The sequence below is a fragment of the Chiloscyllium punctatum genome, chromosome 26 (assembly GCF_047496795.1).
Source record: "Chiloscyllium punctatum isolate Juve2018m chromosome 26, sChiPun1.3, whole genome shotgun sequence".
NCBI classification, from domain to species: Eukaryota; Metazoa; Chordata; class Chondrichthyes; order Orectolobiformes; family Hemiscylliidae; genus Chiloscyllium; species Chiloscyllium punctatum.
The window spans coordinates 22,046,201-22,062,509 of record NC_092764.1 but is presented as its reverse complement, the minus strand read 5'-3'; the positions used below and the strand labels follow the sequence as shown (position 1 = coordinate 22,062,509).

Here is a 16,309-nt window from a genome sequence, read left to right as displayed (position 1 = left end):
AATTAACATTAATTTAAAGGGTGCAGATTTGACATGGTGTTTCATGAGACTTTTTTGAGTTGCTATCTCGTGGTTTGTATGAATTGGCTTCTTTACAATCTTATTGCTGAGGATCCTTCAATTATAGTCATAGAGGTGTACAGCACGGAAACAGACCCTTCGGTCCAACTCTGACCAGGTCGCCCAACCTAACCTAGTCCCACTTGCCAGTACCCAGCCCATGACCCTCCAAACCCTTCCTATTCATATAACTATCCGGATGCCTTTTAAATGTTGCAATTGTACACCTTCCACCACTACTTCTGGCAGATCATTGCATACATGCACCACCCTCTGCGTGAAAATGTTGCCACTGAGGTCTCTTTTAAAATCTTTCCCCTCTCACCCTCTAGATCTGGACTCCCCCACCCCAGGGAGAGAACTTTGTCTATTTATCCTATTCATGATTTTGTAAACCTCTATAGGGTCACTCGTCAGCCTGCGATGCTCCAGGGAAAACTGTACCAGCCTAGTCAACCTCTCCCTATAGCTCAAATCCTCCAACCCTGGCAACATCCTTGCAAACCTTTTCTGAACCCTTTCAAGTTTCACAACATCCCACCGATGGGAAGGAGACCAGAATTGCATGCAGTATTCCAACAGTGGCCTAACCAATGTCCTGTACAGCTGCAACATGACTTCCCAACTCCTGTACTCCGTTCTCTGACCAATAAAGGAAAGCATAATAATCGGCGCCTTCATATCCAGTCTACCTGCGAGTCTACTTTCAAGGAGCTATGAACCTGCACTCCAAGGTCTCTTTGTTCAGCAGCACTCCCTAGGATCTTAAGTGTATAAGTACAACAGCTCGCATTTACCGAAACAAACTCCATCTGCCACTCCTCAGCCCACTGACCCATCTGATCAAATCCCTTTGTATTCTAAGGTAACCACCATTGTCCACTACACCTCCAAGTTTGGTGTCATCTGCAAACTTACTGACTTTACCTCTTATGGTCACATCCAGATCATTTATATAAATTATGAAAAGTAGTGGACCCAGCACCAATCCTTGTGGCATTCTACTGGTCCCAGGCCTCCAGGCTGAAGAACAACCCTCAACCAACCCCCTCTGTCTTCTACCTTTGAGCCAGTTCTGTATCCAAATGGCCAGTTCTCCCAGTATTCCATGAGATCTAACCTTGCTTACCAGTCTCCCATAGGGAACCTTATCAAACGCCTTACTGAAATCCATATAGATCATGTCTACCACTCTGCCCTCATCAATCCTCTTTGTTTGTTACTTCTTCAAAAAAACTCAATCAAGTTTGTGAGACATGATTTCTCACGGACAAAGCCATGTTGACTATCCTTAATCCGTCCTTGCCTTTCCAAATACGTGTACATCCTGTCCCTCAGAATTCCCTCCAACAACTTGCCCACCACCGATGTCAGGCTTACTGGTCTCTCGTTCCCTGGCTTGTCCTTACCACCTTTCTTAAACACTGGCATCATGTTAGCCAACCTCACCTGTGATTGTGGATGATACAAGCATCTCAGCAAGGGGCCCAGCAATCACTTTCCTTGTTTTCCACATAGTTCTAGGGTACCTCTGATCATGTCCTGGGGATTTATTCACCTTTATGCGTTTCAAGCCATCCAGTACCATCACCTCAGCGATATGGACATTTTTCAAGATGTCACCAATTATTTCCCTACATTGTATATCTTCCATGTCCTTCTCCACAGTAAACACTGATGCAAAGTACTCGTTTAGTATCTCCCCCCATCTCTTGCAACTCCACACAAACGCCGCCTTTGCTGATCTTTGAAGGGTCCTATTCTCTCCCTAGTTACCCTTTTTATGCTTAATGTATTTGTAAAAACCCCTTTTGAATTCTCCTTAACCTATTTGCCAAAGCTATCTCATGTCCCCTTTTTGCCCTCCTGATTTCCCTATTAAGTATCCTTATACTTCCTTTTTACTCTTCTAAGGGTTCACTTGATTTATTCTCTCTATACTTGACATCTGCTTTCTTTTTCTTAACCAAACCCTCAATTTCTCTAGTCATCCAGCATTCGTTACACCTACCAGTCTTTCCTTTCACCCTAACAGGAACATATTGTCTCTGGACTCTCGTTATCTCATTTCTGAAGGTTTCCCATTTTCCAGCAGTTGTTTTATCTGTGAATATCTGCCCCAATCAGCTTTTCAAAATTCTTGCCTAATACTGTCAAAATTAGTCTTCCTTCAACTGAAACCAAAATGGTCATTCTAACAAATGAGAGACTTAACTAACAATCCAGGTCTTTTTCCAATATATTATTTCAGTTACATCACACTGTAAACTTTTGCTATAAATTTTGTGCCTTACAATCTTACACTTCACAACCACCTGATGAAGGAGCAGCACTCCGAAAGCTAGTGTTTCCAGTTAAACGTGTTGGACTATAACCTGGTGTTGTGTGATTTTTAACTTTGTCCAATTTAGAACTTCAACTCTGATTCACTTAAATTGGTCCGTAAAATGCTTAGCTTGTGCATTAACACAAAAGGTTTTTAAGTTTAGGAGAGAAAGGAAAATGAAGATTTTTTTTGGACTTGGTTATAGGAGGCTAAAAGAAACAGTATAGAAAGGCATCATGTGTTGGCATAGGCTTAGTGGGGCATCGGGCATGTTGTTTTGTTCCAGTCTTTGTTCTTTGATTCTGTGTAGATCTACAACGTTATCTATAGAGTAATAGCTGAAAAGCAATAACTTTGATTCTGTAACACAAGTAGCAACTTTTGTAAATTTTTGAAATTCAGTATAAATGTAGATATACAGAAGGCAGATATGTTTAGATATTTTTAAATATCCGTCAAGGTCCACAATATTTTGGAGATTTGATGGTTTCACCTTAGTATTGCCACAAGATGGTGCTAAAATATCATAATTTGTCCCTGCTTGCCATCTAATACTAATAGTGATTTTGGTTGATGTTCTTTCCCTGTTTTACCATCGAGCTTATCTAATTCTACAGCTGTTCATCCTGTTACTGCTCATTCATCCATGGCTACTAGTTGTGGTCAAATCATATTTGATTTTGCTTCTTCCAGGAATTCTGTCTGATGTGATTCGTGCTCTCTCCCAGGCATATCTGATGAGCTCAAATTCCAAGTAATGCAGACTGTTCCTCATTGTGAACTTGGGTTATGTTTTGAAAGGATTAACTAATTGCATCCCTTTCTTGATCTTTGCAAGCCTAGTATGTTAACCTCCTGCTAGGTTTAACTGTTGCTCATTCCCAGGTAGTGTTTCTAACAAGTTTTGTGCTGCACCATCCATTCTATGTTATAAAAACATCTTCCATGTTTTATTTTGTCAATTAACTTGTTAATAAATGAATTTGACCGAACTTCCCTTGACCTATTGAATCAATATCTCCAGTAAATGGTCCTCCTCCTTTATATTAACTAAATTGCAGAAATTGTTGATTTGCTGTCAGATGTTGCAATTCCATATAATTAGCTTAATTTTAGTTGAACTCTATATATAAATATTTGTGATAGCCAGTATAGTGTAATTGCACAGTAACATACACTACTACCAAAGATGTTTGTTCTGTAGTAACCAATCAGTAATTGCTTCTCAGCATTAATTCAGAAAAAGACAGTTCACTGCCCCAACACATGGAGTAGCAATGTGCTTTGCACAGGGTATTGAGATGCAGATTTGTGCTTCTGATCGCTCAAAGTCAATTCCCAATTTGCATTGCTTAGCTAAAATGAGTTTTATTTTTGCAATACTTTTTCCATGTCTGATAGCTGCTTCAGTCAGATAATGACAACAGGCCTAGGAGGGAAAAATATTTTTGCACAATGTGGGAACATTGTTAGAGTATGCAGGCATAATCTTGATGAGTATGCTGTGGCATTTACCTGTTGAGCAAGGTGTAACTTCAAGTTTTAATGTTATTAATGTTAGAACAGAATATTACAGGAATCAGCTTGAAAGTGATTTCAATAAATAAATTCAAAATCAATTTATTAATCTGGTAATGTGACATGTTGTTTTTCTTTCCCATGTCCACAGAACTGCTGGAAAGTGTGAAATTGGTTCATAAACCAGTGTCTTTGCAACCTCGAGGCCTGATCAACAAAAGCAATTGGTGCTACATCAATGCTGTATCCTTAAAATCTATATACAACATATCTAAATTTCCAACAGTCAGTTTGTACAGCAGTAAGACTAGAAATGAAGGCTCCAATGTTGAAATGAAAAAAATAATGCTGCTATGTTATAATATCCAAAAATGTGTTTTATAATAATTTTTGTGAACGAATTCCTGACATGTTATAGTTCTGAAATATATTGGATAATTAAGTCAGTTTTTGATTAGCTATTATTTGTTACTGCTAAGGTATTAGAGTTAGGAGAAAACAGTGTTGAAAATATCTGGAAACAAATCAAATCAAAATACCATATTATGTAAGTGTGGCTCCATTAAGGTTGTTGTGCCTATGGGAAGTCTTACTTGAATGTACTAGAGCTAGTCACAGGTCCTTTGCTTTGTGTGATTTTCAATATCGACCAGAAACTCTAAATGTACATTATAATGAAAATTTTGTTTGTTCACTTCTACTTTTAAACTCTTTACATTTAAGGTTTCAAGTACTATGGGTTGCAGATAATAAGCAAATGGAATAAGTGGAACTGTTATGCGCTTAACTAATATGACAGACTCTGCAAGCATTGGTTGCTTGCCCACCCATGTATCACCTGATGAAGTCTATTCCGATATATAGTGAGACGCAGAGACCTCGCAGTTCTACACCAATGCTTGATAGTTTGTATGTATTGTATTTATTTATACATGTACTTCAAATATTTTTGATAAATACTGTAGATGATATGGTCACATCTGCACACTTGGATGTAAAATTTAGGAGCTTTTCAATGATACCAGCGCATCGATGATGATTGCTGACTGTGTGCACCAAACATTGAACAGTTTTTCAAAATTAAAAATTCTACTTTTCAGTTTACATTTGAGACCTTGTACACAATTTTAATGAAATTGTATCCGTATCAAAACATCATTAATTTGTAACTATTTATTACTGTATTTGAGAAATATCACTTACTGTGTCAGCAAATAGCTTTGGTTTAAATGAAAATAGGTCAGGTACAAAATTTGTATACGATCATAATGTGATATATTTGATTTGATCGCTTTCCAAAAGATTTATTTTTATATTAAAGGATAAACATAATCAAGAAATTGCTAAAAATGTTCTCTTAAACTGAACATGGTTCTGTTTTATTATTTAAATAGTGTTCGACTGATGAATGAGTTCAGTACAATGCCAGTACCTTCCAAACCAAAACCAGGTATGTAATTTGGGTAACATGTTAACTATTGTAGCAGTGTGCTAATACATATAAAATGTCATGAAAATGGCAAGTATTTTATTCTGGAATGCATAACTAGACATTAGTTTTTCATTTTTGTTGTTTATAATGTGTATAATGTACAGTGTAGATTTTTCATTGTTAAAAGTAATTAAATTGGCTGTGCAAACGTTTATTTTTGGATTTGAATACAATCTCTTATAACCTTTTATAATTATGCAAGGTACTGGTGATAAAACTGTTAAAGATATTCGCACTGGAATTCCTTTCGAACCAACCTACATTTATAGAGTGCTGACGGTTATCAAGTCAAGTTTATCTGAAAAAGTAAGTTTAGGGTATTGTTTACCCTTAAATAAATGGTGAATTTTTGTTTTTCTTAATCCCAAATCATGTTTTTGAGTTTCAGTAATTTGACACTTACCAATTCCTTTTAGTACCACTGCTGTTCTATTGCAGTTTTAATATGCAATGGTGCAGTGAAATTGCAAACAGAAGTTAAATTATTTAAAACCCATGTGCTCATTAACAATCCAGATTGGCTTTTATCAATTTTAGAATTTTGATAGTAAAATCCTATATGTCAAAGTGGAACTTAAAATGAAAACGGTATTGGTGGCGCAGTGCATGGTGCCATGGTTGGGATGTGAGTTTATGCCCGTGACTTCTCCTCTTCTCTCTCCTCCCCCCACACCTGATTTGTTCCGATCTCTCTCTTACCAAAATGGGAGGTGCTGAAGAGAGGCCGTGCCCTTCCTCACAGAGGAGAGTTGTCACCGAGCCATGCTCTTCCTGTGATGATGAAAGGTATTTTTTACTAATCATTAGTTGTTTTCGACTGTCTGTCTGCAACCAAGTATTTAATATTCCCACCCCAAGTTTCTATATATTAAAATCCCTTTTTCCTGATTTGAGAAGTACGAGAGACCTGCTCCATATCACTGTTTATTGCTGGTGCAGTGTCAGCTGTTAGGTGAATGAGAGTAATGGCTGTCTCACCTTCCTGCCTTCTCGAAAAATCAGAGTGACTCCACTTTATTAAGATTTGGAATTCATTCTAACCTTCTCCCCATTCCCCAATCTACTGCTGGGAGTCATGGATATCTTGTAACATCTTCACATGCACTTTTTGGAGCTCCAGCATTATACATCACTGTGCTGCCATATGTAATTGATATCTTTTGGTTTCTCACAGTGCAAGGGAACTATGTCTTGTGGTATCTGTTTGTCTATTCACAGACAAGTAATGTAAACTTACAAGTGTGTCTGTGCCTTTTTGGAAAATGCTTTAATGGGTGTTTTTTGTTGTACTACTTTATCATTAGTCATCTGTTGTCAATTATGGAGCTGATTTACGCAAGTGAAAATGTCAGCAAAGGTAACATTTTGTGCACATGGGTTAAATTTGAAATTTGACTTTGCACCAATCCTGCAAATCAGTTACAAGTACTCTTTTTGTAGAGTACAAGCTAATTTATATTGAAGCCACTCAACCCTCTTTCCAACTTGATGTCAATGGTTGTAATGTAACAAGTCCTGCAAATGAAAATCTGAAATAAGATTGAGTTCCTTCACTGTAGACCTCCCTAAGAGTGTGGTAGACAACGTGCAGTGGCCTTCAAACCTTTAATTTTTAAAAACCTTTAGTTGCATTCCTATGAACTTGATAAGGCTTAGCAGAATAAATTTACTATTATATTATCATCTTTTAATTCAGCAGCACAGTTTGTGAGAATTATGATGCCTAGTTTTTCAGAACACACCAAGGCATTTTATCCAGTTTATATGTAGTTCAGACTTAACAATTTCTCACAAAAAGGCAAGCTACAGTTTCAGCACTTAGTTGCATGTGCCACCGACCAACATTTTATCTTGAGACCTAATTATCCTAGCACAAGTAAGGAATAACTCACAACAGAGAGAATGCTTTTTCCATGAGATTCATTTCTGTGTTAGAATGGATTTTAGTGTCTACACAAGTGCTTCTAAACTTAGGCCTTGGTGACCTTGTTTTGAGTCTTGAAAATTGTCAAGTAACCCCTAGTGATAGTGTGAGGGGATTGGTGGGAGACCTGTGGTGACTGTGTTAGAAAGAGAGCTCCATGACATTCATTGGTGCAACGGAGACCGCATATCCCAAATTTCAGCTCCATACTTCACTTTGAGATCCCTACCCTCACTTTTAAAAAGCTCTGACTTTTACACCATTTAGTTGTCACTTCAGGTCCTTCATTGCTGCTACATTGCAAACCGTACAGAAAGACAAACTTGCATAAAAAAGTGTCCATGGCATGTTTCAAAGTGCCTCACAACAAAAGAAGTACGTTGCCGTTGCTTTTGTAATTCATGGAAAGGGAGCAACAAGTTTATACATGGTCAAGTCATACAATTACCAAAATGAAAAAATTCTTGCTATGATGGTTGAGAGAGAAATATGGGCCGAAACATTGATAGAATGTGAACATGTTTTGGGAGCAAAAGTTCCTTCAAGCCGACTGTCATTCAATAATATAATGGCTGATATTAATTTAACTTGAATTGCACATTACTGCTTACCCCGATTAACCTTTTGCACCATTACTTATCAATAATCTGTCTGTCACTGCCTTAAAATAGTAAAAAGTTTCTGCCTTTTGAGGAAGTGTTTCAAAAATACCCAACTCTTTTGACAGAAGCAAGTTCTCCTCATCTTTACTTAAAAATTAGGCTCACCTGTTTAACACAGTGACCCATGGTTCTATATTTTCCCACCAAAAGATGCATCCTTTTCCCATCCACCTGTTAGGTACCCTCAGGATCTTGTATGTTTCATTTGAGTCATCTCCAACAGATACAAACTGAGTCTGTCCAGCTTTTCCTCATTGGGCAGCCTACCCATTCCAACTATTTATCTAGCAAACCTTCTCTGAACTGCATCCATTACAGTTACATCTTCCTTTAAATAAAGTGATCAGTATAGTGTGCAGTAAGCCAGTCTCCTGTCATGCCCAGTATCTTATTTCCTACACTGAGCTTTTATTTTTCCACAATAACCTTTTGTGGCACCTTCTCGGATAACTTCTGAAATGTAGTTTTATACAAACACTGGTTCCCGAGCATATTACTGCTTCAAACAAACTTGAATAAGTGGGTTAAACCAAATTTCCTTTTCACAAAGTCACAGTTATTTTGCCTGATCACCTTGAATTTATCTAGGCGTCCTCTTATGATGTCTTTAATTATAGCTACTAACATGTGCCCTATACTTGATGCTAAACTAACTGTCATATAATATCCTCCTCTCTATTGCTCCATCCTCTTTGAATAAAGGGGTTGCATTCACTACTTTACGATCTAATGGAACCTTAGCTGAACCCAGGGAATTTGGAAAAATTGAACTAATGCATCAGTTCTCTAACTAGCTACATTTAACATTGTAGGATGAAAGCCATAAAGAGTTGAAGCTGTTCGAACAATTTGCTAGTGCTACTTTGCTGATTGTCTCAAATTGCTCCCACAGTTTAAATTCCTGATTGACAGCTATTTCTGGGCTGGTTACTTATATCCTCCTATAGTGAAGACTGATGTGAAATAACACTTTTTAATTTATCTATCACCCCTTATTTTCCATCATCATTTCCATTGACTTAAAGTGAACATTGGTTCTGTAGAAATTAACATTGCTTTTTTAAATAGCTGTTGAAGCTATGCTTTGTCCTTTGTTGATTTTAGCTAGCCATTATGTCTTAGGATCTTTTTACATCTACCTATGGGCATAGACAAAGCCTCCATTTACTCTATTCTACTGAAAGATATCATCTTCACTAAGCTTGGATTATTTGCCAAGTCTTTGGTGAGGACTTTTAGGAAAGATGTGGAAGCTTTGGAGAGGGTGCAGAGAAGATTTACCAGGATGTTGCCTGGAATGGAGAGTAGGTCGTACGAGAATAGGTTGAGAGTTCTCGGCCTTTTCTCGTTGGAACGGCGAAGGATGAGGGGTGACTTGATAGAGGTTTATAAGATGATCAGAGGAATAGATAGAGTAGACAGTCAGAAACTTTTTCCCAGGGTACAACAGAGTGTTACAAGGGGACATAAATTTAAGGTGAAGGGTGGAAGGTATAGGGGAGATGTCAGGGGTGGGTTCTTTACCCAGAGAGTGGTGGGGGCATGGAATGCGCTGCCCGTGGGAGTGGTAGAGTCAGATTCATTGGCGACCTTTAAGCGGCATTTGGATAGGTACATGGATGGGTGCTTAATCTAGGATAGAAGTTCGGCACAACATCGTGGGCCGAAGGGCCTGTTCTGTGCTGTATTGTTCTATGTTCTATGACTCAAAACCATATTTACTTTAGAGCTTCAATTCATAGTGTATGTTTTCATGAATAAACGTAATAACAATTCACTGGTGGGTTTCAATTAAGTCTGGCCATTCCATCCAAAATGATTCATTTAAAATGCCTCTGAAAAATAAAGGATATCATATAAAGCATATCCCCTGGCTTGGTAATAATGTTCTCTTCAACTGAGGATCCTCTTTCTTCTTACACAGATGACCTGCTCTTAGCAAAGGTACTGTAGTTGTAATCGCATCCATTGTATACACTCTGTACCTATTGCTTGTTTTGGTCAGATTGTACTCCAGAAATCAGGTTCATAAATAGCTGCGCTAACTACAGCCTGCACCATCTGGCACACTCATGCTACGTCTTTTCTGTGTATTCTGGGAGACTGCTAATTTTAGCAAGTTGACTGCAATAAATGTTTAAAAAACATTTCCTTGACAAAACTGTTACATGTGTTATATTGGAACTGACTGGATTGCTCTACGGTGTGTTGGCATGGGCTCAATGCTTATGATGACTCCATGACTGTATCAGGGGTTCCTGAAAATCCAGTTAAGCTTTCTTTTCTACTTGTGTGATATTCTATCGCCAAAGTCTCATTTGAAACAAATATACCAACTGAAGAAGTACATGTCTTTGAATTGGAACATTGTAGGTTTAAGCATTATTCCAGGACTGGAGGACTACATCAGAGTTGACTGTCCATTGTAGTAATGAACACGTGCTGTATGAAATGTTGAATTGAATCAGTGTTTCTGTGTTCCAATGAGCCATGTGATTGCTGAAGATCTTTAAACTACTCACCTGGCATGGAGCAGTATATTGTCTCGGTCGTACTTCATACCTTTCTCATGAACAGAACTTGAGTTAATTGACCATTCATCTCTTTACTGTTTGTGGGCCTTGATGTGCAAGCTGGCTGCTGCAGTTATACTTGTGTCATTGCTTCAGAAATGAATTAATTTATTCAATAGAAAACCTTGGTGCAATCTGAAAAGTTCTGTTTACGTTGAGGTAGTAAAATAAACATTTTTTTTTCCTGCTGAAACTTTTAATCTTTTTTTTAGCCTGCTTTTAAAAAATATGTTCTAATTAATAGACCTTATTTTCTCATATAGGGTCGGCAAGAGGATGCAGAAGAATATCTGGGTTTCATTTTAAATGGTCTTCATGAAGAAATGTTGGCGCTGAAAAAACTGATTACTCCTCAGGATGAAAGTAAGTGACCTTTAGTTCCCCATCTCTTCCCAGAATTTTGAAATAGTTTCCTGAAATGTGATTGATGTGTATCTTGTAAAAGTTGAATGTGCCAAGCCAGTCTTTTAAATGAAGAACCATCACGCCAATGTAATGTCTTTAAGTGATTAACCTGCATACTTGATTTGAACTCCAAAAAGATTCTTGCAATATTATCATGTAAAAAGCAATAACACTGTAGAGTTTAGATAGTATTAATTCTCTAGCATTTCAAATATATGAACGTTTAAACTCATGCCATACAAATTTAATTATTGACACATAACACTAAAGCCTTCAAAACTGCTCTAATTATTATTTGAGTCACCAAATAATTTGTCCCAATAGCTTGGGTGTGCAACATAATTTACATAATCTTTGTCCACATCATTATTGACAGTGTTGATAAACGTGATATCATTCTTTAAGTAATTGTCAACTGTATGTGTGTTAGGATGAATTAGGAACAAAAAATAGGGCAGCCTGGCCCCTTAGCTCTTGCACAATTTGATAAGATTGTGACTGATGTGATAGTGGCCTCTTCTGTCTTCCCACATAGCCTTGCATCTTGACTGGCAATGAAATCAATCTAACTCAACCTTTATAATATTCACTGACCCTGACTCCACTGCTCTGAGGGAACACCAGCTGGGAGGTATTAAAAAAAGGATAAAAGCAAATTACTGCGGATGCTGGAATCTGAAACCAAAAGAGAAAATGCTGGAAAATCTCAGCAGGTTTGGCCGCATCTGTAAGGAGAGAAAAGAGCTGATGTTTCGAGTCTGACTGACCCTTTGTCAACGCTTTGACAAAAGGTCAGTTAGACTTGAAACGTCAGCTCTTTTCTCTCCTTACAGATGCTGCCAAACCTGCTGAGATTTTCCAGCATTTTCTCTTTTGGGTGCTGGGAGGTATTGTTGAGTGCACACAGTATTTCAAGTTTTGAAAAAGTTTTGCCAATATTGGGAGCAAGGTCATTCCATGTATCTGTTACTCATTACAAATGAAGTACTCATTTTTATTTCTACCTTTTTCTCTGTATTTTATTTTTCACTTTCCAACATACAATTGTTCTGCACTTTCTGGATATTTTGCTTGAGGGATAGTTACCCACACATTTGAGGCTAAGCAGCATTTAAGACTGCAACGGTTAGTTACTATGCCGATGTTGGGTGATCTCTCAAATCAGGAGAATCTTGTGGTTCTATTAAACTTGAGTGATATGCTATAAAATTTGTATTTGCTTCATGACTACGAAGTTGTGCTTTTTTGAATCTTGTGCCCCTTCTGGTTAGACTTGAATTCTAAAATATTGCCCATCTTTACTTTGAGGGCCTAAACTTGGATGGTTTCATGGGTGGTGATGTGGCTATTTTGCCCATGTTAACCCATTCTTAACCATTTTTCTTAATCACGTTCACCATTTTTCTCTAGTTGAACCTGAGCTGCCTATTTGTTCTTTTTATGAACGCACTGTGATAGATCATTTGGTGCACTTTAGCAATGTTGATTGGCTAAATGGTTGCCATTGGAATTGTCAGAGAACTAATACAGGTAGACAACCCTTTATCCGAAATCCGATATGCTCCAAAGCCCGAAGGTTTTCTTTTGTGAACTTTTTTTCTTATTAACAAGGTTGTTTGGCATGCAAATAGTTAACCCAAGTTGACACCCACTCAATGTGTGTCTCTGAGATGCGACGTGTGGGTGCATGGCCCTTCACAGGCAAGCCTCAATTCTCTCTCGATACCTGTTTTACTAAGTGAGTCATGCTGCTCCAGTAAGGTTTTTAAACATTTCACCATCAAGCTGTCACTTATTCTGAAATTCGAAAAATTCTGACTTCTGAAAACCAGCTGGTCCTGAGCATTTCGGGTAAAGGATTGTGCGCCTGTATTAAGCTTTCCGTACATGCCTTTAAATGAATGGACCTGATTAACTACAATAATTAATTTATTATTATGACATGGTTTGATCCCTGATATTCTAGAGTCAACTTTTGTAAAAGAAAAAATGCTTTTTAAGCCTAAAAGTCATGGATAAACTTAACATAAGCCTTTTATGCATATACTTGGTGGTTTCTTGAGGTGTTACACTATTAGTCAGGAGGTAGGTTAGTTCAGTTGACTGGATGCTGGCTTGTGATGCAAAGAAATGCCAACTGTGTGGGTTAAATTACCACACTGGCTGAGGTCATCAAGAAGGATTTGCCTTCTCAACTACTTTAGTCGCCCGGGATGTGGTGACCCCCAAGTTAAAGCAGCACCAGTTGTGTATCAAGGGAGAAACTCTATGATCCAGTAGGACAATCAGGACTTTACCTTTAGGGGCTTACAGTAATTTCAAGATTGCTGAATCTAGATAATTTATAATGTAATTACCATATCCATTGTATTTTACATCAAACTTTTGTTGAAACATTTATTCTCTTTTTGACTAACTCCTGTTTGATCATGTTCAAAGTTCAAGTGTAGAATGCTCGGTATTGGTAATCCTTCAGATCATGAAGAGTAGAAAGGCGTATGATCATATGATGATCCCAAAATAAGTTATTACTTATGCAATGTATAGAAAGATACTTTTGCTCATAAAATCCATGAAACAAATCCTTTGTATCGAAGACTTCTCTGATACAGCAGTGCTGAGAATTTTTACAACTGCCACACAATGTCACTGACTTTTAAAGCTCACGTCTGCTATTGACCATCAGACATTTCCAGTCATGTGGTAATTTGCACCATTGCACAAAGAAATTATAACTTCAGTTGAAATGCTTTAGGTTTGAATTTTTGCAATACAGTTGATAGGCAGAATGTTTATTGGCAAATTACCTATGCTTTGTAAAACAACTAAATGTCACTGATTTAAATTTTTCTTAGCCTGTTTATTTTTATTAATTTTTTGTGTCATCAGTTTCTGTGACTTTGAATTTATTACTTACACATAGTGGTTCTGAAATTGGTTTGTGCAGAATATACTTAGAGAATGAAAGAACTGACATTTATGTAATGCCCCATGTGGTCAGATAATCACAACAATTCATATCCATTTAATTGCTTTTGAATTGTAAACAGTAATATTTAAACAAACAAAGCAATCAGTGTGAAAGTAAGTGTAGTGAGTGATTTAGATGCTGTTTTTAATTGATGGCTATATCGTGGAATGAAATTTATATATCCTGACACTGTCAAAAAGAAACAAAACCTTTTTGAAAGATTTGAAGAACTTGCATGGAAAAGAATATTATGATATCCTTAAATCATATGCAAATTCAAAATGACGAATTATTGACAGCCTTAAATTCACCGTGCCAAAACATGACTTTAGATACTGTGGATACACATGTCAGCATGAAGTGGCAGCTCCATTCCTTTATTCCAGAGATGGTTATCCTGCGCAGCAAAGAAACTAGTAAAGAGAAGACCATTTAAGATCTGTCTTCCCATAGACTCAGCAGCCATTGACATGCTTGAATTAGCCTGTCAAATCACCTGAATCAAAGAAAGTGGCCTTTTCTGTCAAGACATGTCCGTACATCTGCACCTTTCCCTCAGCACCTGATGGTGGGTCTACCTCTTTGAGGAGCTTTGGGAAATGAATATGAATGACTTCATAGGCTTTCTCTCTGCTCTTCTAAAGGTTGATTGACTGTCTTGAGTGATGTGTCTTTCTGCAGCTGCATTAGTTACTCATAAAATGATTTTGTTTTTATTAGTTCATGAGATACAAGTATAGCAAGGCTATACAAGAGCAGCATTTATTGTCTCTTCCTGACTGCTGAGGGTGGTGGTGACCTGCCTACAACCACTGAAACCACTGATATCCATGCGTAGGAATTCTCATAGAGCATTTGTTATGAGGCTTTTAAAAATTTTGCTCAGCAAAAACGAAAAGTCAATATATTTTCAAGACCGGCAGATGTGATTTGAGGATCTTGTGGTTGATGGTGTTTTCATGTTGGTTGCAGGCTTTGAAAATGGTCTTAAAGAAGCTTTGTCTGATATCTGCAGTCAACTTTGTATGTGATACACATGTCAGTTATGGTGGTCAGAAATGGAGGGAGTGAATGTTTAAGGAGTGTCTGATTAAGTGGGCTGAATTAACCTAGATGGTATCAGGCTGGTTGAGTGTTGTAACTGCACACATGCAGGGAGGTGGAGATTATTCGATCATGAGTGGCACAGTGGTTAGCACTGCTGCCTCACAGCGCCAGAGACCCGGGTTCAATTCCCGCCTGAGGCGACTGACTGTGTGGAGTTTGCACGTTCTCCCTGTGTCTGCGTGGGTTTCCTCCGGGTGCTCCGGTTTCCTCCCACAGTCACAAAGATGTGCAGGTCAGGTGAATTGGCCATGCTAAATTGCCCGTAGTGTTAGGTAAGGAGTAAATGTAGGGGTATGGGTGGGTTGCGCTTCGGCGGGGCGGTGTGGACTTGTTGGGCCGAAGGGCCTGTTTCCACACTGTAAGTAATCTAATCTAATCTAATCTACTTTTGTAACTGTCCAGTCAAGTACGATGACATGATAATTGACAAAGTCATTGAGGCACCTGAAGATGGTTGGATCAGGCCACTACTCTGAGGAGCTCCTGCAGAGGTGGCTGACTGCCAACAACCCTAAGCATCTTTATGCTAGCTATGACTCAAAGCAGCAAGTAATGCTATTCCTTAATCGCGTCAACTCCAGTTTGTTTGGTCCTTGATGCCACACAATCAAATGCTGTCTAATGTCTATCATTGGCACTCACTATCACATCACTTTATCTAGATCAGTTTGTGAGATATTGTATTCTTCGTGCCTTCATTAGCCTACTCACAAGTGCTTTATGTTTCCCACTCTCAAGCCCATCGTGTTTATTCATTCATAACTCCTTTACTAGCCCACTCACAAGCTAACATCATGTCCCCTTTTCATTCATTCATAACTCATTACTATAACACTGTTTCATTCATTTATTTGTAAAACTATGGTTCTGTAGTATATTTTGGAATGAAATTAAGGCAATACTTCCAAACCCATTACTGTTCCTTTGTATGTTCAACACTTATCAGACCTATTTACATCAAAAGCTACATCTAAATAAATATCAAAGACTATTAACCTATTCAGAACAATACCTTCCTTGTCATCATGTCTCCATGACCTATCCAAAGCAATGGAAATATTATAACATTACTCCGCTCTTAGCAACCGTCTCTTGGACCTGAATAGGTATACAGAACGACAAACATTTTTTTCCAATTAGTGTGTACTTGTTAAATACCTTCTAACTGGCCCATTACCCCTTTAGGAAACTAACTGTGAAAACAGCGCTTTGTAAAATTGCATGAATGAGTGAAACTCACACTGGCAAATAGTAAACAAATCTCTCAACCC

General features: G+C 37.9%; 1 protein-coding gene across 1 annotated transcript in view; it reads left to right on the top strand.

The window, feature by feature from the left end:
* Positions 1-16,309, top strand: part of usp10 (ubiquitin specific peptidase 10) — a 73,587-nt gene that overhangs the window by 23,973 nt on the left and 33,305 nt on the right. The window contains exons 5-9 of the mRNA XM_072595931.1: positions 4,056-4,147; positions 4,704-4,813; positions 5,299-5,354; positions 5,599-5,702; positions 10,819-10,918. Coding sequence (XP_072452032.1) covers positions 4,056-4,147; positions 4,704-4,813; positions 5,299-5,354; positions 5,599-5,702; positions 10,819-10,918 — 462 coding nt within the window. The remainder of the gene's footprint in view (positions 1-4,055; positions 4,148-4,703; positions 4,814-5,298; positions 5,355-5,598; positions 5,703-10,818; positions 10,919-16,309) is intronic.